The sequence below is a fragment of the Silurus aristotelis genome (assembly GCF_946808225.1).
Source record: "Silurus aristotelis genome assembly, chromosome: 27".
Classification (NCBI taxonomy): domain Eukaryota; kingdom Metazoa; phylum Chordata; class Actinopteri; order Siluriformes; family Siluridae; genus Silurus; species Silurus aristotelis.
Window position 1 is genome coordinate 11,245,434 of NC_139600.1, and position 27,576 is coordinate 11,273,009.

The 27,576-nt window shown below is 36.7% G+C and overlaps 1 protein-coding gene across 3 annotated transcripts in view; it reads left to right on the forward strand.

Moving 5' to 3' along the window:
* LOC310721233 (phospholipid-transporting ATPase ABCA1) overlaps positions 1-27,576 on the forward strand; it is a 168,797-nt gene that overhangs the window by 80,217 nt on the left and 61,004 nt on the right. For 2 of the 3 annotated variants that reach the window (XM_083532642.1, XM_083532640.1), the window contains exons 17-29: positions 10,508-10,712; positions 10,889-11,005; positions 11,230-11,401; positions 12,124-12,255; positions 14,161-14,300; positions 14,389-14,526; positions 20,864-21,066; positions 22,323-22,389; positions 22,490-22,692; positions 23,406-23,454; positions 24,547-24,645; positions 24,751-24,783; positions 26,264-26,403. In XM_083532642.1, the coding sequence (XP_083388768.1) occupies positions 10,508-10,712; positions 10,889-11,005; positions 11,230-11,401; positions 12,124-12,255; positions 14,161-14,300; positions 14,389-14,526; positions 20,864-21,066; positions 22,323-22,389; positions 22,490-22,692; positions 23,406-23,454; positions 24,547-24,645; positions 24,751-24,783; positions 26,264-26,403 (1,698 nt within the window). Of the gene's footprint in view, positions 1-10,507; positions 10,713-10,888; positions 11,006-11,229; positions 11,402-12,123; positions 12,256-14,160; positions 14,301-14,388; positions 14,527-20,863; positions 21,067-22,322; positions 22,390-22,489; positions 22,693-23,405; positions 23,455-24,546; positions 24,646-24,747; positions 24,784-26,263; positions 26,404-27,576 lie in introns of all 3 variants that reach the window. The other variant, XM_083532641.1, reaches the window with a different exon arrangement.

Consider the following 27,576-nt stretch of genomic DNA (forward strand, 5'->3'; position numbering starts at 1 on the left):
GGAAATTTGGTTTTCATGAAAATCCAATGAGAACTCCAGAGTTGGTTTATGGTTACATTCTAGAAGATTTACTACTATATATTGTACAACTTAATTTGAACTTAAATTGTATGAGTGATGTTAAGTTTTTATACAGTAATTTTTTTTTTTTCATTTTCCCCAAACTGAACTATAAACCATTTACGTTACCATTAAATTGGAGACACACAATGGATGTCTTTGGATGTTGTAAATTATTATTCTTTTTTTTTTTACTTCAACTAGCAGGCCCAAACCTGTTTCAACATGCCAATGTGAGCTCCATAAAGATATATTTTATGTGGGGTATAGTGCAAGTGCAAGATCTTGAGTAGCCTGCTATAGAACTCCAATCTTAACACCACTGTACATTTTTGGGATTAATTGAAACACAGACTGCACCCTAGACCTCCTCACCCTACATCAGCACCAGGCTAAATGAGCACAAATATCCAAAAGCACACTCCAGAATGTAGTGGAACATCTTCCCAGAAGATTGAAGGTTCTTAAAACAGTAAATAGCAACTATATATATATATATATATATATATATATATATATATATATATATATATATATATATATATATATATATATAAAGCAACCAACACCAAAGTTGGATTAGACCTGGTTTCAAACTGTGTGCACTGTGCATGTACACAAAATGCCCGTCACATGTGCCTTGTTAACTTTTGACGCCTAGCATAAATGAATACTGGGCTTCTTCATGGGAAAAAACATCAAACTTATAACAAACGCTTACTCATTTAGTGTGTGTTCTCATATCTGATTCTAGACAATTATTGCATCCTGATGCTAACTGGTTTATCCATTATGGTGTTTGAATTTTATTAACTTTCGTGTATCCTTCAGACTAATTAAAAAGTCATGACAACAGCAGAAACAGCAGCCTTTAGGAAAGACTGAACTTGCCAGTGTTCTTTTTTTATGGAATTCTGGAACATTTTTCAGCTTGATCTGGAAACGTGATGAGCAGATTTTGGTTTTGACCTGCCATATAATGGATTTTTTTTTTTTTTTACGTATCCAGAGATGAAAAAGCTAAAAAAAATATATATATATTTTGTAAATATTTAAACAATGCTGCTTGTATAAATAAAATGCTGCTTTGTGACAAGGTCCATTGTGAACTGAACTGAAGAGAATATAGAGCAAACCAAACTGTTGACAGAAACAGTAGTTCTACAATCTGTGAGCTAAATTAGGTTTTGTTTCCTAGTATCCTAGTAATCTTTTAAATCTATTAAACAGAATTTGTTGTTAAACTATGTGCAGATTTTAACACATATTTAACACATTATTTTATCGAAAAAAAAAAAACAAAAACAAAACAATGACACGTTCTGTGTTAAGTATATTAGCACATTGATTGTGTTAAAAATAACACAAAATAAGTGGTTGTTGTTTTTAGCATTAATAAGTCTTAGTGGAGATTGTTTAATATCTTAGTTAGGAGGACTTGGGCAGAAAGGGGAAGAGGCACTCAGTATGAAGGGATGATTTTTGTGAGGAAAAAAATACCTTCCAAGGTAGTTCATGAACTTGCTGAGAGTTGGGATGAACTCAAACACAAATACGTTATTCATTAATGCTTACAGAGATACAAATACAGATATGAATACAAGGTGTACGGGATAAAAGCTAAAAGTGCTTTTTCATTGTGTGCATGAGTTCAGCTGTAAGATGTACTGTATGCAGGATGAAGAAAGTCCACTTGTGTTCATATTAATGTGCAGAATGCATTTTTAATCCTGATTCTTAATATTTTGGGAAATTCGCACATTATGAGGTGATATAGTTGAGGTTAAGGAACTGTCAAAACCAGAATCCATATACCATGCTGTTATTGCTGGTGTTTCTGCCTCAGGGTGTTTTTTGTTTTTTCTCAATCTTTCTAGTGTTCACATGGGAATAATAGTAGAGATCAAGTTTAAGCCATACATGTTGAAATCTTTAAATTTAAATAGATCAACATTTGGGGACACCTAACAATAAGAATCCTTTTTTAAATATCTCATTCCACTTAAAGTGCCTATTTGCTATTATAAATTATTTTACTTTTCTGGGAAGATCTTCACAAGTTTGCTTATGGAGTTAATGTTCATTCAGCCACAAGGGTGTTAATAAAGTCATGCTCTGGTGTAGGGTGAGGAGGTCTAGGGTGTAGTCAGTTCACCCCAAAGGTGTTCAGTAGGTCTTAGCAGCCCACTCAAGATCTTTCATTCCAATCCATATAAACAAAATCTTCATAGAGCAGCCTTTGTGCACAATGTATGTGTGTGTGTGTGTGTGTGTGTGTGTGTGTGTGTGTAATATATATATATATATATATATGTATATATATATATATATATATATATATATATATATATATATATATATATATATATATAAAGCAGTATAGATTTACTCTCCTATTAAAATAACTCAACATACAGCCATTATTGTCAAAAAAGCTGCCAGCAAAAGTGAATACACCCCAGGTGATAACAGCTGTACGTCACTTAACCATACAAAGTTGTCCGCTAAACAAATTAGTTTATCTTTTATTAGAGCAGGTATAATTTGGTGCTTTGAGTACAATTCTCTCATACTGACCACTGGATGTTCAACATGGCACAAGAACTCTCTGAAGAATTAGAAATGTAGCTCTCCACAAAGATGGCCTACGCTATAAGAAGATTGGTAACACCCTGAAACTGAGTTACAGTACAGTGACCAGGGTCATACAGAGATTCTCCAAGAAGAGTTCCACTCAAAACAGGTCTCACAAGGGTCGATCAAAGAAGTTCTATGCGTCAGGTGCAGAAGCTGGCTTTAAAACAAAAGACGCATGAGTGCTGCCATCATTGCTTTAAAGGTTTCAGAAGCGGAAGGTCTACTTGTCAGTGCTCGGACCATACACCACACACTGCAACAAGTCGGTTTGCATTGCCGTTAACTCAGAAGAAAGCCTCTTCTGAAACTGTCTCACAAGAAAGCCCACAAAGTTTGCAGTTTGTATCTATACATACAAGGTGGTTTTAAAAGGCTAGTTTTGTAAAACACCAACAGATGTCTGCACACACAGTCACAAGAAGCACCACAAGGAGACATAGTCAAAAGACATTTGTCCTGTGTACATCAGGAGCTGTGCAACCGGTGCTATTTTGACCACATCCATTACCGTCTGCTATTCTGACCATGTGTGCACTCTGTCACCAAAATCTCCTTACACAAGAATGTCTTACCAAATGCAACATGGTCTCACTTCCGCACCTACCCTACTCGACAGATTTGACTCCTGCGCACTTTTCCCGAAGATAAAAATCTAGCTCAAAGGTCCCCGTTTTGACATCATTGAAGAGATCCAGTGCGAATCGCAGACGGTGCTTGACACGCTTTGAAAAGAAGATTTCCAGGACATATTCCAAAACTGGCAGGAATGGAACTTTTTTGAAGGTGAAAGTGTGTAAGGTGAATGCTGAATACTGCTGTAAAAATAAATAGTGCTGAACAATTAGTTGCTTACAATCACCTTGCTTCCCAGGCAACATTACATCTCAAATCATCCTTTCTTTTTGTGTGTTTCTGAGAGTGCTTTATATCGGGAGAAAGGATGCACTCTTGTTAAGGGCAAGCGTCAGCAGGGCCATTGTTTTGATATGGTATTCACAAAACTGCATTTGGATAAGGAGAATAATTTACATTTATATTAATGACAGTCAAGGGACTACATCTCCTTAGGGAAAGTCAGAGAGGGCTCAGCGCACCGCTGGCATGCTAAACACAATTACACACCTGCATGTGTGTTTCTCTGTGTGTCTGTGTGTCTTTGTGTATGTGCACGCACAAGCAAACATGCCTAAGAATTATTTGCTTTAACTTGCTGTAATCATCTTTTGGAAAGGTGTGTTCAGTTAGCCAGCTTTTGGAAGCTGTTTTCATTTATTTTTTTCGTATCAGCTTGTTTGTACTTTATGTGTAATATATCTTTGTCCTTATAGTCATGCACACCAAGATAACATGCACCTGGCAGCAATATGGATAGGTGGTGGTTTAATGGGATGAATTTGAAATTATGGAAGATATAAGGACAGTAATGTTTTATGATTGTCTGATTGTCTTTGTGTGAAAACTATGGAGTGTATTTTGCAAATGAAAATTGTCCTCTTATAGATGATTTACTTAAACTTTATACACTTGAGAGAGAGAAAGGTTGAAATCTAGAAATCTATGGTGACTCAAAAAACAATTCTTAACAAATCTAATGAGCAGAAAAGCATGACACAATATATACTGTACCCCTTTGACCACATTGACTTTCAATCCTTTTTGTCTAAAACAGGAATTAGTGGACACTCACTCACCAAAAACTGAACAGTTCATATTTAGAAAACATTGGCTGACTATTTTCATTTATATGTTGTTTTTGACCAATGAACATACACTGTATGGACAAAGGTTTGTGGACACCTGACCATAAAATGTGCTTTTCAACACCCCATTTCACATTTATTTTGTTACAATAACCTCCAGTCTTTTGGGAAGATGTTCCACTAGATTTTGGAGTGTGCTTGTGAAGATTTGTGCTCAGTCAGCCAAAAGGTCGTTACTAAAGTCAGGTACTGATGTAGGGTGAGGAGGTCTGTGGTGCAGTCATAGTTCCAGTACATTCCAAAGGTGTTCGAAAGGGATTGAGGCCAGAGCTGTTTAGCAGACCAGTCAAGATCTTTCAGTCCAACCATCGTACACCATATCTTCACGGTGCTTGCTTTGTGCTAGGACTACTGTCATGCTGAACAGATTTGGGTCTCCTAGTTCAAGTGAAGGGAAAAATGCTACCTTGTCCAAAGCCATTTTATACAATTGTGGTAACAACCACACATGGCTGCAAAATTCAGATTTTCCAGTCATTTTGTCCATATAGAGTATATGTGTTTATTATTTAACAATAAACATCAACATATTTAAGTTGCCTGTTGCTAAAAGTGCTTGACAAATAAAATAGAACTGAAGTGAAACTAATCAACAGCAAAAGTTTGCATCCCCATAATACAAAATGAGTTGTAACAAATGTGTTTAAAATGAATGGCTCTGAAAGACACCCATATGTTCTTGAACATTCTATTCTGTATTAAGTCTTTCTTTGGCTGTAAGAATCTTAACACTTTAGAGAAGATAGTCCACTGGATTTTACAGTGTGGCTCTGGGGATTTGCCCATTCAGCCATAAAAGCATTAGTGAGGTCAGACATTGATGTCAGGGGAGGCCCTGGGTGCAGTTCCAATTCATCCAGTACAAAAAGGGTTGAGGTCCGAGCTCGGTGCAGGACACTAAAGTTCTTTCACTTCTCATCAAACCTTGTCCTCATGGTACTCAGTTTGCACACAGGAGTGCTTGAACAGGCTTAGATTCAATAGTTCTAGTGAAGAGAAATTGTAATTTCACAGTAAACAAAGACATTCTATACAATTGTGTGCTTCCATATAGTGTGTATATATATGCAATATTTACATTAATTTATGGACACAGATCAGGCATAACATGATGACCACCTGTCTAATATTATGTTGGTCCCCGTTTTGCTGCCAAAACACCGTGACCTTTCAATCAGTACCGGCATTAACTTCAACAGCATATTTAGCTTTGCTCTTCATGTGCATCAATGTGCCTTTGCCGCCCATGTCCCTGTCATAGGTTTACAACAACTCCTTCCATGTACCATTTTTTATAGATACTGACCACTGCAGACCAGGGAATACCCTGCAAGAGCTGCAGTTTTAACTCAGTAGCCAAAAAAAAAAAAAAAAAAAAAAAAAATTATATATATATATATATATATATATATATATATATATATATATATATATATATATATATATATATATATATATATATATATATATATAGAGCCACACCTGTCTATAAGCCGCATGTCTACATTGAAACTAATGAACTTTACACAGGCTTTAATGAAAGACAGTGTCTGTTACACGGCTTGTATCTAAACAGTAGCCTACCAAGAAAGTCATTGTTTACTGTCTTCCTACTTCCTTTCACAACAATTTCTCTCGGGAGTTTATCTTTTGGCATCGTTGTGTGTTTAAAAATCACCATCGGTGAAGCTTTTCTCCCGATGCCGTGCAGCTCAGAACACAGGTGAAGTGCGTTTTTTCATGCCCAGTTGTTTTCAGCGTGACGAATGATTCACATTTCCTGTAGACAATCCAAGTGAGCGGCAGGTCAAACGTCAGAGGACCCGCATCCATATTTATGATGTGGTGTAATATAAAATAATATAAAGAGTTTCAATGGTTCACCTTAAACCCATTCGGCAATTTCATTGGTCCAATGTTATGGGGCTCAGTTTTTTGGCTTGAAGCTTGTGAAACCGGGAAAAACCCAGAAAAAATCCATAAATTAGCCGCTTCCAGAGGTGGGAAGTACTTAAGTAGATTTTTTCAGTATCAGTACTTTACTCCACTATTTATTTTTCAGACAACCTTTTACTTTCACTCATTACATTTTTAAACAAATATCTGTACTTTTTACTCCTTACATTTTTAAAACAGACTCGTTACTTTAGTTTTAATCCATTGATTTGGTGAAATTTTTTTATTTTTTATTTTCACTGCGTGCCGATTTTAGCCGAACTACCGATTTCCTGTCATTGCGCGTTCAATCCACTGGTGTATAAAGTAGGGACTCTCACTCAACACAAAAGGCAGTAAGAAGTTTGGGGTTATTGTGGATGAGACAGAGGGAGTCAGTGATTTAACATGACTGAGAACAGACACATTCCTGATCATCATCATCTTTTCTCTGCTTGTGTTCTATATGTGGATCTTCAGCCTGGACACATTCATTAGGTAACAACATTTTTAATTAGTTTTGTATTTATATATATATATATATATATATATATATATATATATATATATATATATATATATATATATATATATATATATATATATATATATATATAAAATAAATAAATTAACTCCAGATAAAAATATTTGTAATCAGTAAACTTTTGTTTTATTTCTGAGTCTCAAATCAAACACCAAAATCCACCATGATTCTCACAATTTACTATCTAGGTGGCGTTTTGTGGGTTTTTGCCTCATAATGGCGACACAAACTTAAATTACTGTCTTTATTGATCGTACAGATAAAAACAATACATCATTTAAATATGTAAAATGTCTATAATTTTATATATAAAAGCTTCCTGACTTGACTTGAAGAGGTGCAGTCTCTCAGATATCACCTCATTAATTGTCTGTGTGGAAACATAGCAAAGGCTCTTTATGATGTCCACATGTCTCTGCACTGATATAGCCTTTATATTTAATCACTGTACATATGCTTACATAAATATCACATGCTGTACATATGATACATGTTTAACACCTCCAAGCTGCCAGTTTTGGGCACCTGAGCAAGCACTTAACTCACTACTGCTTATTTAGTAAATGAGATCATTAAGAGTCGCTTAATCATCAAGAGTGATCATTAAGAGTCGCTTATAGCCACTTCCAACAGGAAGTGGCTATATCTCGCTATCTTTGTCTCTCTATTTTCTCTATCTAATTGTCTCTGTGTCTCTTTTAGTAAATGTATCCGTCTCACTGTATATGTCTCTCTCTTGCTGTCTCTCTATTTGTTTCTCACTCTTTCTAAAGCTGTGTCTGTGTCTCTTTGTCTTTGTCTCTGTCTTTCCTGCTTATTTACATGTCTAACAAAGTTTTGAGTTTTGAAGTAATGCCATTAGTGATCTATGATGAAAGACTTTCCTGGTTCGATTCTTACCTCTAGTTTCATATTGAAGATTATAAGAAGTTTTTAAAAACAGAACAATGAAAGATCATTAAAATTGGTTGCTGGCAAATCATGGTATATCAGTGGTGCAGGTGTTGGAGATGTGGTTCTTGTACCTGAGTCACATCTCATAGACTTCGAGTTACTGAGAGAATGTACAGGAAGAAGAAGTTTTGACCCTCGACCATCATGATCTAAGAGAAAACACTGGTCTCCTAACTATAGAAAAGCCAAGTGTCCAATTAGCAAAGACTTGTTTGCCTCTCCTGTGTTGGTGTAATGGTCAGTGACGTGGTCGCTGCTATCTGACTCACCGGGTTCGATTCCTACCCCTTAGCTTTCCTTTAAATTGTTTAAAAAGTTTTTAAAAAGAACCAAAAAAGGTAATAAAAATCAGGGTCTTGCAGAAAGTCCTGTGGCTCAATTGGAAGAGCTTTACCTCTGGTTTGAGAGGTTGCCGGTTCAAACCCCGGCCAGGACTCAAAGTTAAAAGTGCAGAAGGTTCCGGTGGCCGTAGTAAGGAAGGTGTCAGAAATGGCTGCGTGGAAGGTTGGATGTGGTTTCGGAGGGCGTATCCTGAAGCAGGGGGGCAATATCCGGGCATCTGCCCCCCCTTCAGTCTGAGAAACTGAAAACAGGGGGTTATGAAGCAAAAACGTTTAAAAAAGTATCGACTTAGTTTTGCATATATAGGGAAAAATTCTGCCAAAAACTTATCACCCACACTTTTTCTGAGGCTGTGAAGCAGCCAGTATTCACAGCCTTTGTTTACAGACAACTACCTCATTGCTCACCAGACACTACTTTCCATGCAGCTTACCCAGTGTGGGGACAAGCCAGATTCGAACCAGCAACCTCTTTAGGTTTTTGCAAGGCTTTTACCACAAAGCCATCAAGTCCCACAACACACCTTTTTTTGGGGGGTTTATCATTTGTTTCATGCTTCAAAGCAAGAAATTCAGACCAGACAGAAACACAGAAAGCAGGATTCGAAACCTGATTCACACCATTAGAAAGGCACCAGCATTAACCCACTGAACCATCAGGAAGGACAAGCTGGGAAGCTTGTTTAGAGCAGGTCTATCTTTCTTTTTAACCCATCAAAACAAGAATATGAACATGTAGGAATCAGGAATTTAACCTACCTTATGACTAGCAGACAGAAAGCCAGGTTTGAACCCTGACCACCAACATTAGCAAAGTACCAGCCTTAACCCACTAAGCTATCAGAAAAAAAGGGGATGTGAAGCTTGATTAGAGCAGGTCTATCATTCTTTTCAAACTATCAACACAAGAATTTAACGGTAAAGAAAGATGTGGGAAGCGAATACAGATGTAAGTAGCACAAGTTGAACCCACATTGTAAATAACAGGAAGAAAGAAGGATTCGAACCAAGATCCCTACCACCAACGAGATACCAACCTTAACCCATTGAACCATTGGTGAGGACAGGCTAGGAAGCTTATTTAGAGCAGGTCTATCTTTCTTGTCAACCCATTAAAAAAAATATATATTGCTAAAGAAAGATGTAGGAAGTGAATCTTGATCGTTACTGGCAGACAGAAAGCAGGATTCGAACCCTGAACCCCACCAAAAGCAAGAAACCTGATTTAACCCACTGAACCATCAGGGAAGACAGGCTAGAAGGTTGTTTAGAGCAGGTCTATCTACCTTTAAACCATCAACACAAGCATATAAAGCTAAAGAAAGATTCAGGAAGCAGGAACATAACCTACATCGCAACTAGCAGGCAGAAAGCAGAATTTAAACCCTGATCCTCACCATCAGCAAGGCACCAGCCTTAACCCACTGAACCATGGACGAGATCAGACATGGAAGCATGTTTAGATGAGGCACAAGCCTTAAACCACTGAGCGACCGCTGCTGAAAAGCGTGTGTGCTTTTTGGAGGGTTCATACTTTGTTTCAAGCCAGCGCAGTAAGAAAGAAGGCATGTAGGACTGGCTTTGAAACCGTATCACCAGCGTGGACTATATTAAGGACCATGTTCAGGCACAAGCCTTAACCCACTGAGCTACCACAGAAGTGCCTTCTTTTGGTGGAGTTATCTTTCATTAAAGACCAGGAAATCAAGAACTTAATCCAAAACAGAAAGGACAGAATTGAAATGTTTCCAGAGGGGACAAGGTCCAGAAGTTTAATTTACCAACACAGCAACCAGCTCGACCAGGAATCAAACTCTCAAACTCATCCTTGTGGGGATACTATCTAATCTAATCTAATCTATCTATCTACCTATCTATCTATGAGGTGAGGTCCAGTTAACAGCTAAAACAGGTAGCAGTAATAACTACTTTTTACTTAAGTACATGTCTGAGCCAAAACCTCTTTACTTTCACTTAAGTAAAAAAGTTTAATCAGTACTTCAACTTTTACCCGAGTATTTTAAAACATGTTGTTGTTTAAGAAAGTAGTGGTTGATTAAAAAAGTAGCGGCTTATAGTCCGGAAAATACGTTTTATATATATATATATATATATATATATATATATATATATATATATATATATATATATATATATATATATATATATATATATATATAGGCTACTAAGTTTATTATAGCTACAAATATATATATATTTGTGTGTGTGTGTGTGTGTGTGTGTGTGTGTGTGTGTGTGTGTGTGTATATACGCAGAGCCTCCTATCATGTGTGGCATTTGGTTATGGCTGTGAGAATTTTGCCCGATATGAGGAGCAAGGTATTGGCATTCAGTGGAAAAACATCATGGTCAGCTCTCAGGATGATGACCCCTACAGCTTCATTGTCTCTATCATCATGATGCTGATTGACACTCTGTTCTATTGGATACTCACTTGGTACATCGAGAACGTCTTCCCAGGTAAACATGCCTTTTCAAGATTTTTTTTCTCACAAATGTAGTAATATGCAGAATAGTACATGCAGTGAAAGAAAAAACATCCCTTTACTACCTGTACTTTCACTGTGAGGACACTGTACTGTACTGGACTAGACTATTCTGGAATACCCTATACTTTCCCTTTTTCTGAAACCCAGGGCAGTATGGAATTCCTAGACCATGGTATTTCCCATTAACCTCCTCATACTGGTGTGGGACACCAGCTGGTGTGGACACAGACTTGGATCCTCTTGATGCACTAGAGCAGCAGAATGGTACACTTATTCACTTTATACTCACAGGCTGTATCTATCTTTTCAATGTCATGTCGAGGTTGAGTTCATAAGTGAATTGTTGATTCTATAATAGAGTGTGGGAGTAGGGATGGGTGTCCCTTCCAGAAAGGATTGTCCCAAAGATAGACTTCAGATCCTCTAAATAAGATAAAGTGGTTCTCATAAATGTGAATGAATACTGAGTATGTGTGTGTGTGTTGCAGGGTACCTGGAAAATCCTCCCACTAACCTAAAGCCGGGAGTGTCTATAAGAAACCTTGTGAAGGTGTATTCGACTGGAAAGAAACTTGCTGTAGACAAACTCAGTCTGGACTTCTACCAGGACCAGATCACATCATTCTTAGGACACAATGGTGCAGGAAAAACCACCACTATGTGAGTCACAGAACATACACACAGACAGAGATCTATATAAGACCACATATTTATGTCTAACATGACCTGGAGTCAAAACAACCGACAATAATGTGTGAAGCTCATGGGTAAAAAGAGCAGGGACCCTGATTACCAGAGGAGTGTTGGATGCTTGTTGACCATGGCTGGTATAATTTATTTGTTGGTTTCAGTTATTAGTTTATTGTGTTTATATTTAATAGCAGCCTTATTTTTGCTGTGCTTTTTATACTTTTAAATGACTAATTTGCTTAGATCTGGGATAAATCTCTGGATAATGCGGTTCCTGGGAATAAATGAATAAACGAACGAATGATTAATTCATTTGCAAATATTGATGCTGTGTGCAAACAAAAAGAGCTGTCGAATTATGTCAGAATTTGAACAGTGATGAGATTTAAAAAAGCAGTCTTGCGCTCAGCTCAACACTTCATTCTTACACAATACGCTCAACTTTTAAATCTTCAGGATATTTAGTATATTTCGCATATTTTCTTTACTATGTGCATTTTTATGGGTTATATCCACTGCCCAGACTTGTTGACTAATCCCACCAATGTTAACCCCCTACCATAATGTCTGTCTATTATATCGAAAGCCAAGTTCAACCTCGATATACTGACCACTTACACACCACATATAGAATCATCATGTAATTGTTTAATCTTGTTCTGGATTTAATGTGTTTACTCTGCTGTTCTTAGGTCCATTTTGACCGGCTTGTTCGCTCCGACCTCTGGCACGGCTTACATTAACGGCTTCGACATTCGCAAGGACATGGACAGCATTCGCAAGACTCTGGGCATGTGCCCACAACACAACGTCTTATTTAATGAGTATGTGACAGAGGTCAGACACTCTGATGATAATAAAAGGTCACGCAGGTTTATTTGCACTTCAAGAAGGTCCACCATTTTTGTGTAGAGCTGCAGCCAAGTGACAGATAGCAAATAGATATTGTCATAAAGCAGCATTGGTGAAATTTGTATAAAGGATCCTTAATGAGCAAACCAGAGGTGACAGTGACAAGATGAAAACTACTTCAGGAAAAAGAATCAGAACCAGTCTCAGAGTATAGTATGTATAAAAAGTAAAGTCACACAGTTCAGGGTGATTAAAGTCATGTTCAATATGAGCAGATAGGTGAAAAAAGAGTCCTGGGATGAGCATAGGACAGGTCTTTATGATTTCAATTCATTAAGTACAAACCCCCAGTATCCAGTTGAGATTATCCACAGGTACATGGGTCTATACTGTACACAGTTTTGGAAACGTTGGAATGTTGTTCTATTCATGTGCAAGTCCAAGATCTCCAAAAACATCAGGATAAATCCTGGATATACACTAAATGGACAAAATTATAGGGAAACCTGACCTTTTTGGAATGTGGTTCTTCCCTAAACTATTACCACAATGTAGGAGGCACACAAATATAGAGAATCTTTTAATGCTGTAGCATGATATTTTTGCTTCATTTGAACTAGGAGACCCAAAACCATTTCAGCATGACAATAGAACTCAGACCTCAACCATATTCAACACCTTGAGAATAAATATAAATTTTCCTAGAAGAAAAGATTATTATTAGAACAGAAAATGGGGACTACATAAAAAAATGGGATGCAAAAAAAAAGTAGATCAGGTGTTAATAAGCTTATATAGATATATTTTGTTATTTATATTTTAAACACAGTTTAAAATCAAAATCAAAATCTTTTCTTCATTTGGTTATTTTCGTACTCTGGGCAAATGAACTGAAAGTGTCCATATACTATACAGCCACTGCCTGTATATGAGGAAACACAGGGCCTGTTTTGGACATTGTTTTTTTTTCTTATTATTTTTTCTTTGTTTCTTTTTCTTTTTTTCTTTTTTTTCTACAACATAAAACACAATCCAACTCATTTGTTCATGAAATTTGTTTATCTTCGAACAAGTTTTGTTGAATTCCTACTGTTCCTATTTAAAATATAAATTCCTATAATAAAATATATGCTACCCCAAACTCTTTTATCTTTACAAAACATCTAGTTTGTGTAACTGGTGGCTTTTTAGTTAGCAAGGTAATGTTGAACACCAGCTTTGAACACCATCAACACATTGAACACCAGCTTGTTTGTTTTTTTAAGCAGTCTAATCCTGTCTGGTGTCCAAAATAAATTTAAAATAGTTACCTTCAGCTTCAACCAACTATCCAAGAGCCACCACCATTACAAGGAAATGTTATGTTTTAATTCCTAGATTTCTGTAGGTTCTAAATCCTGCAAAAGAACAACTGTTGGACCCTTGAACAAATCCCTCAACCCTCAACTAGGCTCACTTTTCAATTAGTAAATCAGTTGATATGAAAGTGTCTCACAAATTTTGTGTCGTTTCTGTTGGCAAAGCGTCCAAGCTGCTTTCGTAAACTTTTGTGCTGTGGGTCATGAATCCCTTATTAAGATTACACGCTTGACATGCAATTCGAAGAAACTGCTGTTTAACGGTTGTATTCATGAATACTTATTGAATTCATGGCTCATTTATTGCAGTCGGCCAGTGCTCGCATTGCATACCAGGCCGCTGCTGTTTGTACCGAACGCACACTGAATGTTATATGAGAATGGATTGTACCTAAAATGCTCTGCATGACTGCATAATGGATGTGTGTGTGTGTGTGTGTGTGTGTGTGTGTGTGTGTGTGTGTGTGTGTGTGTGTGTGTGTGTGTGTGTGTGTGTGTGTGTGTGTCTGTGGTTCCCAGACTTACTGTGGAGGAGCACATTTATTTCTATGCCCGTCTCAAGGGGAGGAGTTCCAAGGATGTCAAACAGGAAATAGATCAAATGATCAAAGACGTCGGGCTGCCGCATAAGCGCAAAGATCTCGCTAAGAACCTTTCAGGTATGGCTGAGAGTAGCAATGTGTGCTATGTGTGAGATTTAAAAGAGACCATTGTTATAGTGTACAGTATATTTGTGTTTGCTGATAGGTGGGATGCAGAGGAAGTTGTCAGTTGCTATAGCGTTTGTGGGCGGGTCCGACGTGGTGATTCTGGATGAGCCGACAGCGGGAGTGGATCCGTATGCCAGGAGGGGAATCTGGGAACTGCTGCTAAAATATAAAATGGGTCAGGATAATTATTATTTTTTTTTATAATTGCTTTCAATCAATGGCCTCATTTGGACTGACCTGAAACTTGAAGGTTTTACCATTAATAATAATACTTTGTGTATTTTTTTTACTTTTTTCTTGAACATCAGAAATTATAAATAACTGAATATACATGAATGGGATTTTCATTTTTAAACACAGATAATGCTAGCAATAAGCTATTACACCTCTTTGCTTCTCATCAGTAGTGTGATAAACATATTTCTTTGACCAGTTAAAACAGAGTTCATGTCCTAGACCTTGCGTGTCAGCTGCGGATTGAAGATATTTTAAATACATTTACTTACATACCAAATAGAAGAATTTTTATTAACCAGGAGGGTGAATTATCCATATTTTTGTTTTGCTTCAATTACATAACAGAATAAAATAGTCCACTCAAAAAAGCTGAATTTCACCAGGTAGACCATTGATTTCACAGAATTAAAAACAAAGTATTCAAGGTCCAAGAGTTTAATGTCATATGTACAGGAAGAAGAGCCACTATTTGTCACATATACAGTATATTACAGCACTATGAAATTCTTGACTTTTAGCTTGCACATCCAAGTATTGTATTAAGCTGGGGTCAGAGTGCAGAGTCAGCCATGATCCAGCACCCCTTGGACCACAGTAGGGTTAAGGGCCTTGCTCAAGAGCCCAAGAGCCCAAGAGCAGCATCTTGGTGATACTGGGGCTTGAACCTTCCAATCAGTAACTCAGAGCCTTTAACACTGAGCTACCACCTTTCTTAGCTGTCATTTACACCAGCGATCCCCAACCTTTTTTTTAGGACCATAAGACACAACTAAACACAAAAACATTCTGATACAATATAACTCATATACATATTATCTGATTTAAATATTAATTTAATTATTACACATATAATGAACATATAATCACCATAATACAAAATCAGTGTGAGCTTCATTAATGCATATAACAAACCTACTGATTTTTTAAATAAAAATAGAATAAACTACGGCTGCAGCTATCGTTTATTTTAGTAATCGTATATCCTACTGACTATTCCATCGATTAATCGAGAAATATGATCAAATTAATACCAAATATACGAGAGAAAAATTTAGACAAGTCTCTTAAAATTTACAAGTAATTTGTTTCCTTTTTAATTAACCTTTTTATTGCTTAAATTGCACAGAAGAAAATCTGTAAAAACAAAACGGATTCAAAACATTTAATTGCAAATTCCATACAAATATATAAATAAAAAAATTATAATTGAAAAAATATAAAAAACCAATTTTAAATTACTTTAAAGGGTAAATACACTGTAGGTGTTTTTTTTTTTTTTTTATGTTTTAGTTTGAAATGATCACAAACTTTGAAAACTTTCTGTTGTTTTCTTTGACCTGAATCTTCTCCTCGCCCCTCGCTGTTTTCTCCCCGTTCCTCTATTTCTCATTCTGTAGCATCTTCTGTGTTACCTGTCCAGAGCACTCCCAAGTTTCCGGAATAAGGTGTAGCACAGTGCTCCATGTGCATTTAAATGGACTAAAAGAAGCACCGAGGCAAATAATTCGTCTTAATGCATTTTTGCATTCGAATTACATGCGTTTTTTGAGGAATTGTTTCAGCCCTGAAATAATTAAAAAGTTTATATTCTTTCTGTGCAGTCCGGTGGTTGGGGACCATTGTGTTACACTTAAAAAAGGGGAATGTCCGTGTGTTGCTTGCGAAGCTAACCTCCTAATGAAGGGAAGTATTTGAGTAGTTCGGCTCTATGCCTTAAAGAATCAAAAAAACCCATATACTGCAAATATTTTAAAATTGTTTTAAAAATGAGGAAAGTCTAAAATCAACACCAAAATCCACCATGATGCACACAGTGTTTTTTAATCCTACAGATAAAAGCAATACATCATTAGAATCTGTAAAGGGTCTGCTTGTATTTGTATACACTAATAACAAAACGCTGTGCTTTTGTAAAATAAAGAAAACAGACAGGGGGTGCCGTCTCTGTCATCTCTCTTCACAGACACATAAATAAAACAACCTAAATCTCAGTGAATATTTGCCTCACAGACATAATAAATATATGTTTTGAAAGCTTGAAATGTCTGCTAAATGTCACAAGATGAATATTATCTAATTATGTAATCCGTATTAAAGTTAGAAGAGACCCATTTTCTCCGGTGTTACCTCATTAACCGTCTGTGTGGAAACAGAAAGTGTTCAGTTTTGTGTCATGATGATTTGCGTCATTTGAAACATCATAATTAATTTAAAACATTTACAAGAATGTTTAGTTTTCATGCTCTATGTTGAGTTTGGTTTCACTAATAATAAACATACATTTGCATGAAACATCGAAATTGGCCATGTTGATTAAAACTATAAAATCATTCTTGAAAAAACTTGAAAATGATTAATTTAAGGTACATTTAGAACAAATAAAAATGTGTGATTATGCTGCACATTTAAGTTTAAGTTTAAATATTTTAATCGATTGACAGCCCTAAAATTAATACATCTCCCGCATTCAAGTATCTCTCACATCAGTGGTAATCTCATCTGGCTGTCAGGATTACTTCCTTTTCCAAAGATTTGATTTAATTAGACATCATGAACAAATGATGTTACCTTCCCCTTTATGCACTTGCAGAATTTTAATGTTCAAGAGTAGCATCCTTGCAGATAGGAGGTTAGCCGGAAAAAATCAATTTGCTAATTAAGTTTTATTATGATCATAAATCACTTAAGACGTTCTATTGGTTTCCTTATCATTGAATGTATATGAGAAGAACGCAATGGAGTAAGTCTGCACCAAGGTTTCTTTCTCTTCATCTTTTGGTGATATCCTCTGTTAGATTGTAGGGTTTTGTTTATTTATTTATTTAAAGTATATGATTTTATTGCGCCCTGAACCCATAGAGCCCGACCTATTTAAACTTTCTTTTGGCTTCTCCCGTTAGGGGTCGCCACAGCGGATCATCCGCATGTTTGATTTGGCAAATATTTTTACGCTGGATGCCCTTCCTAACGCAACCCTCTTGGGACCGGCACTAAGGCTTGGGCAACCCTAATGGCTGGGGTTGGTTCCCTGACCGGGGCTCGAACCCGGGCCGCAGCATTGACAGCGTCGCATCCTAACCACTAGACCACCAGGAAACCTTAAACATTCTTTCGGCCTCTCCCGTTAGGGGTCGCCACAGCAGATCATCCGCATGTGTGATTTGGCACATATTTTTACGCTGGATGCCCTTCCTAACGCAACCCTCCCTATTTATCCGGGCTTGGGACTGCAATTTAGAATATGAAAGTATAGGTTAATGTCCATAAGTTTTTGAAGAGGAGGGGTCATCTGGGGTAAGTGGGATACTGTTCTTGTGGCGTGAGGTCCTGGTCCTGATGGACCGGAACCTCTTGCCAGAGGGGAGCGACTGAAAGAGTTAGTTTCCAGGATAAGAGGGGTTGGCTGCGGTCTTTGCTGCATGTTGCTCTCTGGGTCCTGGAGCCATACAGCTCCTGGAGGGATGGGAGACTGCAGCCGATCACCTTCTCAGCAGAATAAAACTGATAAAACGGTAAAACAGTCAAAAGAGCCAGCTATCTAGCTTTACTGTACATGTTTCCACAAGTTGATAAAGCTTGATATTTCAATGGGTATTTTGCTCCATTGACCTACAAATCATTGAAGCATTTAAAACAAAAGATACCTTATAAATTGTTCCAGGGATGCTAATCTGTCTACTTATTCATTGCTGCTGCTGATAATACAGTAAGCATTTGGTGCATGAAGTGAAAATTGTTGGCAGGAAAATTCTTTCAAGCTCAGTACAAATCAAATCCCTTAATGAAGTGGTCTGTTTTATAAGGACACAAATGCATGTGCCATTCTGCAGTGTAGGAGGTTTTTTTTTTTTTTTTTTTAAGGAAAGTTTAGGTAACATCTTAGATGTATAACCTTCTGGCTGTGAGTTATATTCCTTATATTTTCCCATCATGGAAAATTGTATATTTATCTATAAATATTAAGTGTATATAAAAATGTGAGGGTTGCTTGACCACAAAAAAGGGCATTGGTATATCACCAAAAATTATTGCCACCCAATATGAGAGAAAAGCTTGGCTTTAGAAAATGTAAAACATTTCAATGGAACGCTGCTCAATCCGCTCTTCATGAATGCATGGATTTCATTCCTATTGACTGTGGCAGCTCATGCGAGGCCATTTGCTGGCTCGCTGCAGGCAATGAACCATCGGAGCGAGCCAGATTAGTTCCATTTCGCATTAAGGAGATGGACTGCAATACCCAGTGTGCCGATTGTGCTTAAAAGTCAATAAGCAAATGAATTAAGAGAGGTTAAATTAAAGATTAAAGATAATTTAGTCTGGAAATGGTGATCCGCTACTGAGCATCCTGCCTAGGTCAGGATCTTTGTGCCAAAAGTCAGATATGAGGAGCATGGAGGAAGAGCAAATGGCTCTCTAATGAGAGGGGCAGTGCAGACTCAGCCTAATCACCCATAGCACAATACATTATGCTCTTCTAAATTAGTAATGAACAAGTTCACGCTCGCTGATAAGACAACCATATAACTTGCTAATTACACACAATTGGGCTAAATATAAAGCCAGAAGGCTTGTCTTGCTCTGATATGAAACTCTGTGGTTAAGCATTTAGCTATCCATAATGTAACCGCAATGATAAGAAATATGTGTGCAGTTAGCCTTTGCTTTCACTAGCTTTCTAATGATTAAAATAATTCAACAAATCAGATCAGCGTTTCTGCTTTCAAATTTCCTCACTGAGACTTAGTGAAAGAAGCCATGCCTCCTTCACCTCAGACTTATAAATAGAGGCCACACTTCATTCACTTATATTGACACTTGGCAGAAAAAACAAGTATTCACAGATTTTCGAAAAACGTATGGCTTGTTTATTTAAACGGACACAGGCCATGCTTCTTTTTTAATGAGACTGATAAACACACAGGCCACACCTCTTTCAGTCAGGCTGATGAACACAGTCCACACCTCCTTCATTGAAAATGTTACACACACAAGCCACATCTCCTTCAGTGAGAACGTATCATGTAGTAAGACTGAAAATCAGAGGCAGGCTCAGCAGTTAAACCTTTGGATTATTGATCAGAAGGTCGGGGGTTCAAGCCCCAGCACTGCCAAGCTGCTTGTGTTCCTGAGTAGGGCTTTAACTCTTTCTGCTCCAGGGTCATTGTATCCTGGTTGATGCTATGCTCTAATGCCAGCTTCTTAAGAAGTTGAAGAATTTCACTGTGCTGTCCTGTATATGCGACAATTATTTTTAACACACAGGCTGCACTTCTTTCAATAGAACTAATAAACAAACAGGCCATGTCTTTATCACTGAGACTAATAAAACAAAAGGCCCCACTTTTTTCACTGAGACTGATCAACACAGGCCACGCCTCCTTTTGTGTAACTAATAAGATAGAGTGCCACCCCCCCCCCCCACCACTGAGACTTATAAGATACAATGGCCACACTCCCTTCATTAAGACTGATGAACACTAAGACTGTTTAGTACCCCATGTTGTTTAGTTTTCGTAATGATTCTAAAAACTAAGGTCAATAACCAAACCAATAAACACACCCTACTTTTCTCACTAACAGGGAACAACAACAAACTGTCACTGTGTGTGCTTAATTTTGAATGTGTGCCCAAAACACAGCGCTGCAGGGTTCAGTGCTTTCTGATCAAGTGGTCCAAGATCAATACACACATCCCTTCAACTGAAAGATCTATTATTTTTCAAGTCATGGCCATTTCAAAAAGAGAGAGAAAAAAAACATTGCGACATTAATGGAAACAGGTGCGCTTGTAGAGCCGGGGTCCGGTAAGGCGGCATTTCGTCTGTCCGTGATCGATCACCGTGCTCCACCGTACAACACATCATAAATCAAACCTTCTCAGCGCACAGCCATCTTGCCATCTTTTTCTCCTCTCTGTCTCTATATCGCTCTCCCTCTGGCTTTGTATTCCCTGTGCATGTATGAATGTCACAAGGGGGATCAGTACGGTGAGAATGAGTTGCTTGGTAAATGAGGCGCAAGATGAAATCCCATGTGAAATGCTCTGTGTGACTGTGTAAGACTCTTAAGGTGCCCTCAGGTTCAGTCAACCCTTCACAAAGTGTTTTAAAAAATATATATATCCTGACAGGATGTTAGGCTTCCGGAAGTTATTATACAGCATATACAGTATGCATAACAAAGAAATTTATGTAAAACAGGTTTTATTTTCTGTCTGAAGAAATCAAATTTCCCTTTTGTTATCTATTTGCACGCCCCCCTCGCCGATTCAGGTCGCACCATCATTCTGTCCACGCACCACATGGACGAGGCAGACATTTTAGGCGATCGCATCGCCATCATCTCCCATGGCAAGGTCTGTTGCTGCGGTTCCTCCCTCTTCCTGAAGAAGACCTATGGCAGCGGGTATTACCTCACTCTCGCATTGGCCAATCAGGAGATAATGACATCACAACGCCACACAGGTGGCAAACAGGTATCATGGCATGAGTAACATGCGCATTTGCTCACTCCAATGTGTTTAGTTGACTTAAATGTTAAATAGGAACACCTATACTGATGTTTGTTCATGCGAATACTCAATCAGCAAATCATAGGGGAGCAGAGATGAATAAAATCGTGTCAATCCAAATCAAGAGTTTTACCAGTGAATTTGTTATAAATGTTGGTGCCATGTTGGCTGGGTTGAGTATTTTAGAATCTGCTGATCTCCTGAGATTTTCACCAACAGTTTGAAGAATTTAGCAAAATGGTGCAAAGTTGTTCTGGGGATGAAAATATCTTTTCTATCAAGATGCCAGGTCAATGTTTTTTTAAAAAAAAATTTAATCTCTTCTCTCCCTCCTTTTTATTGGTGTCGCACTAAACTGAAACAAAGCGCATATATGCATATATGTATATACCCGCACATATATACATATAATGTATATACCCGATACATTACGGTAGTGTAAATCTTCACTTAATGTCTTCTTAGGCTTCGTACAGAATTAGATTTAATTTGTGTCCAAGTCCAAAAATCTTTCCTTTAGTTTTTACACTAAAGGAAAATTTCAGCCTGTAACTTGGTTATATAGAAGATTTCATTATGTGCGGTTAGGGATTGGATGCTAATCTTTTAGGAGGGGCTGTATTTTTGTTATTTCCACAAGAAATCAGTGGTTGTGTGACACTCTGGCATGGCAGGGAGAAATTGCTTGCACACTAACAACAGTGTGCAATAGAATCAAGGCAAGAGCTTTGTTTCTCTATCAATATATTATCAGCATCATTTAATGCTATATTATTAAGAAATCCAGTGACAGAATAACAGACATTTCGATGCAAAAAATAAAGTTTCAGAAATAATGTGTCAGCTACTGTTGCACCTCTAAACTTGGGGAAAAAAGTTTTCTCTATAATCACAAAAAACAATATCACAAGCCCAATAGAACTAGACATGATTAATCATCAGAGGAAGCACAGTGATGTAGAGCTTCTTATTATCTGAGTGTAATTAAGCACTAGGAAAATAGATTCCTATTGGCATTTTGTTGCACCTACATCATGAATAATGACCAACTTCCTTATTGATCACGAGATGGAGATAAAGTCAATGATAAGAATAACACAGAGCGCACTGACACACAGGTGACCTTGTCCTCAGAGCGAGTGTGTGTGTGTGTAAGTCTTCATGGTCCTGGTACTAACGCTTAATTCTGTGTGTGTGTGTGTGTGTGTGTGTGTGTGTAGCTCAGTGATGGTTCCAGTTTAGATGAAGGGATCAGTTCGAGAAGCATCAGCACCATGGAGCTGGCAGGTTGGAACACATACACACACACACACACACACAGAAACACGCAGACACACACAAACACACAGAAACAAAATTCTTACTCGCTTGCAATCTCTGTGGCCAGATGTAGCAGATGTCACTTCTGTCATACGCTTTCACGTCCCGGAGGCGGAGTTCCTAGAGGTGATCGGTCAGGAGCTGGTGTATGTGCTGCCATATGCCGGCTCAAAAGATGGCAGCTTTGCCTCACTTTTCAAAGAGCTTGATTTGGAAAAAGAGCGGCTGGGCATCAGTAGCTACGGAATCTCCGACACTAGCTTAGAGGAGGTACACACACACACACACACACACACACACACACACACACACACACACACACACACACAGTATACACTCATAAACCTTAACAATCCAGCATTCATAATGCATTTTATATGTACTTATAAAATTTTTCCATATTAAAAAGTAAACATTTTACTATTTACAAATAAACACCCACAATGTTTTGCACTCGATTATACAGCAGAGCTCGCTTCAAATTTATAGTAGCATGACCCTGCATAATCAGTAAGCAAGTAATGTTTATATTTTACATAACATTTATTAGCTGTTAGAACTGTTCCGGTACAGGTTGACCAAACAAATATGTACGTTATAACTGTATAAATAAAAATACTGATATTATACCTAGTCCAGGTTTATAAGGCATTATAGATCCTAGAATTATATATAATGTATATATGTTAAATGAAAATTTATATATATATATATATATATATATATATATATATATACTTCAGGCAGATATTTGTATATTACAGTAATAATGCACCAGATATTTTTACAGTATTACAGTAATAATGCACCAGATATTTAATAGATATCATCATACTCAATAGGTTTTCATAGACTCTGCAAGCACATACAGTATGAGTATAAACATTGTAATAAACAGAACAAAATGAATGTAAATTATGGGTAATGAAACACATTGTTAAGGATCGCAATTCTTTATGTTTTAATGTGATTTTGTGGCTTAGATATTTCTGAAAGTGGCGGAAGAGACGGGCGTGGACATGGAGACCAATGGTAATAATTTAGATTTGACAGTATTTTCCCTTTAAATTTATAGTAAGCTTATAGTAATATAGTCCATAGAAAGTTTTTCAGTCTTAAACCCAACCCATGCATTTGTTATGTAAAGCTTTTAATGATGTCTTGGAACTTGTGCTTTATAAAGGTTTAATGGGAATTTCATCACTATGCTCTTCTTTCTCTCAGATTTGAAGTTTTATATATCAGAGAGCCTTCAGATTACACAATAATTACAGATTGTTGCAAAGTGCTGACAGTGGGGAATCCTATAAACACTCAACTTTAAGTCGCCTAAGAGCAAGCCGATATTTGTTTAATCTTATTATTATTAGCCTTAAATGTAATTAGAGTGCTTGCCATACCCTCTGAATGTCCTCTTACTAAAGAATCAATAACATTAATACCCGACTTGCTTTAGCCTCTTATGGTGGAAAACATGATGGAAAACCTGAATTTGTATACTGCAATATTGCAACATGCATAAAAAATGCAATACTTACATTATTATTGAAAAAAATGAGTCACAAACGCATCCACTGCTGCAAATCCTGGTTTATTTGGAAAGATAAGGGTAAAGCATTTTTGCTCCAACCAAACAATAGTGTTGTAATTTAGATGGTTATTCTTTTGTTTATGTCACAGTACTTCGAGGGTTGTATTGTTTGTATATGTTTTGGAAAAACTTTCGCATAAAAAGACATCTTGGTGGTTAAAAAAAAATATATATATATGGCTGGTCAACAACACAATCCTACCAGTGAGATTTGAGAATTCATCAGTGTTTATGATAAAACTTCAAATAAACCTGTACTTATACATGTGCATTTAAATTGTGTTTAAACCTACAATAACAGTATGATAAACAATTTTACCACTAGGGGTCAAAGCATTTGCTTTACTATAGACACTGTATACAGTATATTACACCTGATATTATTGTCTACAAAGTACTTAAATAGTTGAGCCCTCAACATTAAGATTTTTTCCCCAAAGCTATGAAAATTATGTTTTATAAACTGCAATTATGATTTAAAACTGCCATGCCGTATATAATAAACATATGCATTTCTATGTCTGTTTACTCAGAAAAGGCAGAGAAGCTTCAGAGAGACTGGAAGAGAAGCTCTAAACGTAGCACCTTAAGTTCAGCCCTGGAGCACAGAGACGGTGCAGCTTCTAAACAAGGCACAAACACACAACAACAACACACACTTACACTCACACTTGAAACCAATATAATTGAACACACAATAAACTTTCTTTCTTTCTCTTTCTGTGTTGGTGCAGTAGAAAAGAAAGCCAGGTTCTTAAATCGTATTGAAGGTACGTAATGTCGAGTTTTCCCATATTTTTATTTAAATAACAGAAGGGGTTAATTTTGATCAAGTCTGATTAACAAACATCTGATAAAACAACGGATTGATTCAAGTTAATGGTATTACTGTAAAAAACTGATATCCAAAAGGATATCACCATACTGGGCAAAAGTTGGTATAATTAGTTAATCATACTCCTCACTTTGAGCCTACAAAATCCCTGACTACGTGCAAGTGTGCAAATGTAAGATTTGAAATCCAAAGTGTGATCACACCAAATAGTGATTCGATTTAGATTTTCCTTATGTTTGCTCACTTAGTTTTTCCTAAATTAATAAAAATAAACTGCTAAAACATTTTTTAAAGCATTCTCAATTTACTGTATTTCTTCAGACCTATCTAAGACTATATATATATATATATATATATATATATATATATATATACTTGATGGGCCCTTGAGCAAGGCCCTTAACCCTCAACTGCTCAGATAAGTATATATATATATATATATATATATATATATATATATATATATATATATATATATATATATATATATATATATATATATATATATATATATATACACAGTGAGGAAAATAAGTATTTGAACACCCTGCTATTTTGCAAGTTCTCCCACTTAGAAATTATGGAGGGGTCTGAAATTGTCATCGTAGGTGCATGTCCATTGTGAGAGACATAATCTAAAAATAAAAATCCAGAAATCACAATGTATGATTTTTAAACTATTTATTTGTATGATACAGCTGCAAATAAGTATTTGAACACCTGTCTATCAGCTAGAATTCTGACCCTCAAAGACCTGTTAGTCTGCCTTTAAAATGTCCACCTCCACTACATTTATTATCCTAAATTGAACGTGAATGTTTGTGTTCGATGATGAATGTTGGAACTTGGTATTGTATGGTTGTGTTTGATGTTGAATGTAGTTTTGTGTTGTAATGTTAGGGAGTTAATAATGGTTTTTGGTGGTGAATGTTATTGTTTGATATTGAATGTTTTTTTGTAAATGGTGAATTGTAAATGTTCAGTTTTAAGTCATTGTTTGATGGTTCAGTAGTATTCAGATTTGGAGGGTGGTAGTCAATGTTTGTGTTTGAGGGTGATTTATTATAAATGTCAATTTTAAACAGTGCTTTATGCTAAATGGTGATATATGTGTCTGCTTGATTTTGAAATATTCTGTTTTTTAATAGTAAATATTAACATTTAATGGGGAATGGTAGTGTTTCAAAAGTACGATGTTTGGGTGAATAGGTCAAATCATAAATGTCAATGTTAGTGTACTCAATAATTTAAATGTATACATTGTTAAATCTTATTTAAATATATATTTACATGCAATAACATTTATATCAGTAAAATAGCTGTACAATGGAGGTTTGTTTGATAATGAATAATTATAAATATCAAAGATGATAAAGTATTAATATTATGGAAATGTGATGTACGTGTGTTGTCAGATGGTCAGCGGCCTGCATGCGTGAATGGCAAGGGTTCATGTGTTATCACCGGTTGGCCTCTGCTCAGACATCAGTTCCTGGCATTGTTTATAAAGCGGTTTCACCATGCAAGAAGAAGCAGAAAAGGAATCATTGCTCAGGTAACATACACAATTATAGCATAGAACCAATTCAGCAGATTTTTCCACGTATAGCTATCATCCATGGCTTGTCTCTTGGGAAAAACTGCTCCATTGTCCTTCTCCCCTATGCTGCATTTGTTTTACTGCCATTCTCTTTCCTTATTGTGTTATAATTAATCAACCTCAGACTCTTCACACATTAGCATGACCATGGATCTGCTCGATCCATCAGCCGAGAGGAGTGAAAAATAAATATTTGGAAAGGGAGGAAGGAAGCATTGCACATAAGAAGGGAGAGTGATGGAGTGAAAGGAGAGTAGAGGGAAATTAATGATGGGTGGATCAGTGGATGTGACATCAACACTGGTTTAAAGTGGTTAATCAAACCCTTTTATTACAACACAGGCGAAACAAACAACCCTGCCACAAGGAGTAAGATAAAGAAAGGCAAAAACAGAGGACTAGAATCCAAGAGAGAGATGGAAAATTAGGATGCTTCAGAGACAAAAAAGAGACAGAAAGAGATGCTCACACTTGGGCTTTTTCAGACTCGAGGCCATTTGCACTGAGAGTTGTGTACATTCAGTTGAATATAAGAGCTGGTTTCAAAGATAGATGTGATCTAGGGAAGCACTCTTGTTAAGATGAAAAAGAGTATTTCTAAATATATAGATTGACTACAACTAAAAACTTGAAAGCTAGCAACTTTGACAGAATTGATTTAAACAAACCCTTAAGTTTTTTTTTCACTTTTCCCTCATGTTTATATAAGTTTCCTCTGAGTCTTCCAGTTTCTTCTCAAATCCGAAAAACATGCTAGTTGGTGAAATGGCTAGTCATATATTGTTGTGCTACCTACTTGCCTTGCACCCAGTGTTTCTTGGATAGGCTCTGGTTCCTCCACAACCCTGACCAGAAATAAACATTGTTATTAGAGAATGAATGATTGATGTTACATGTTTTTTGTAAAAACAATTCCAAGTTTAATTACATAAACCTACATAAAACTATCCAGACCATACATTTTAAAACCCTCTTGAAGAAAGGGAGATAGACCATTGTGGGCGTGGGTGTACTCTGAGCCAACAGTCTGTAGAGCATCATTAATGAAATGCTGACACCAGGGAACACAAACAGTTCTTTTTGCAGTCTGAGAGCTCTCTGTGTTACCTATAATTAAAGGACAAATGT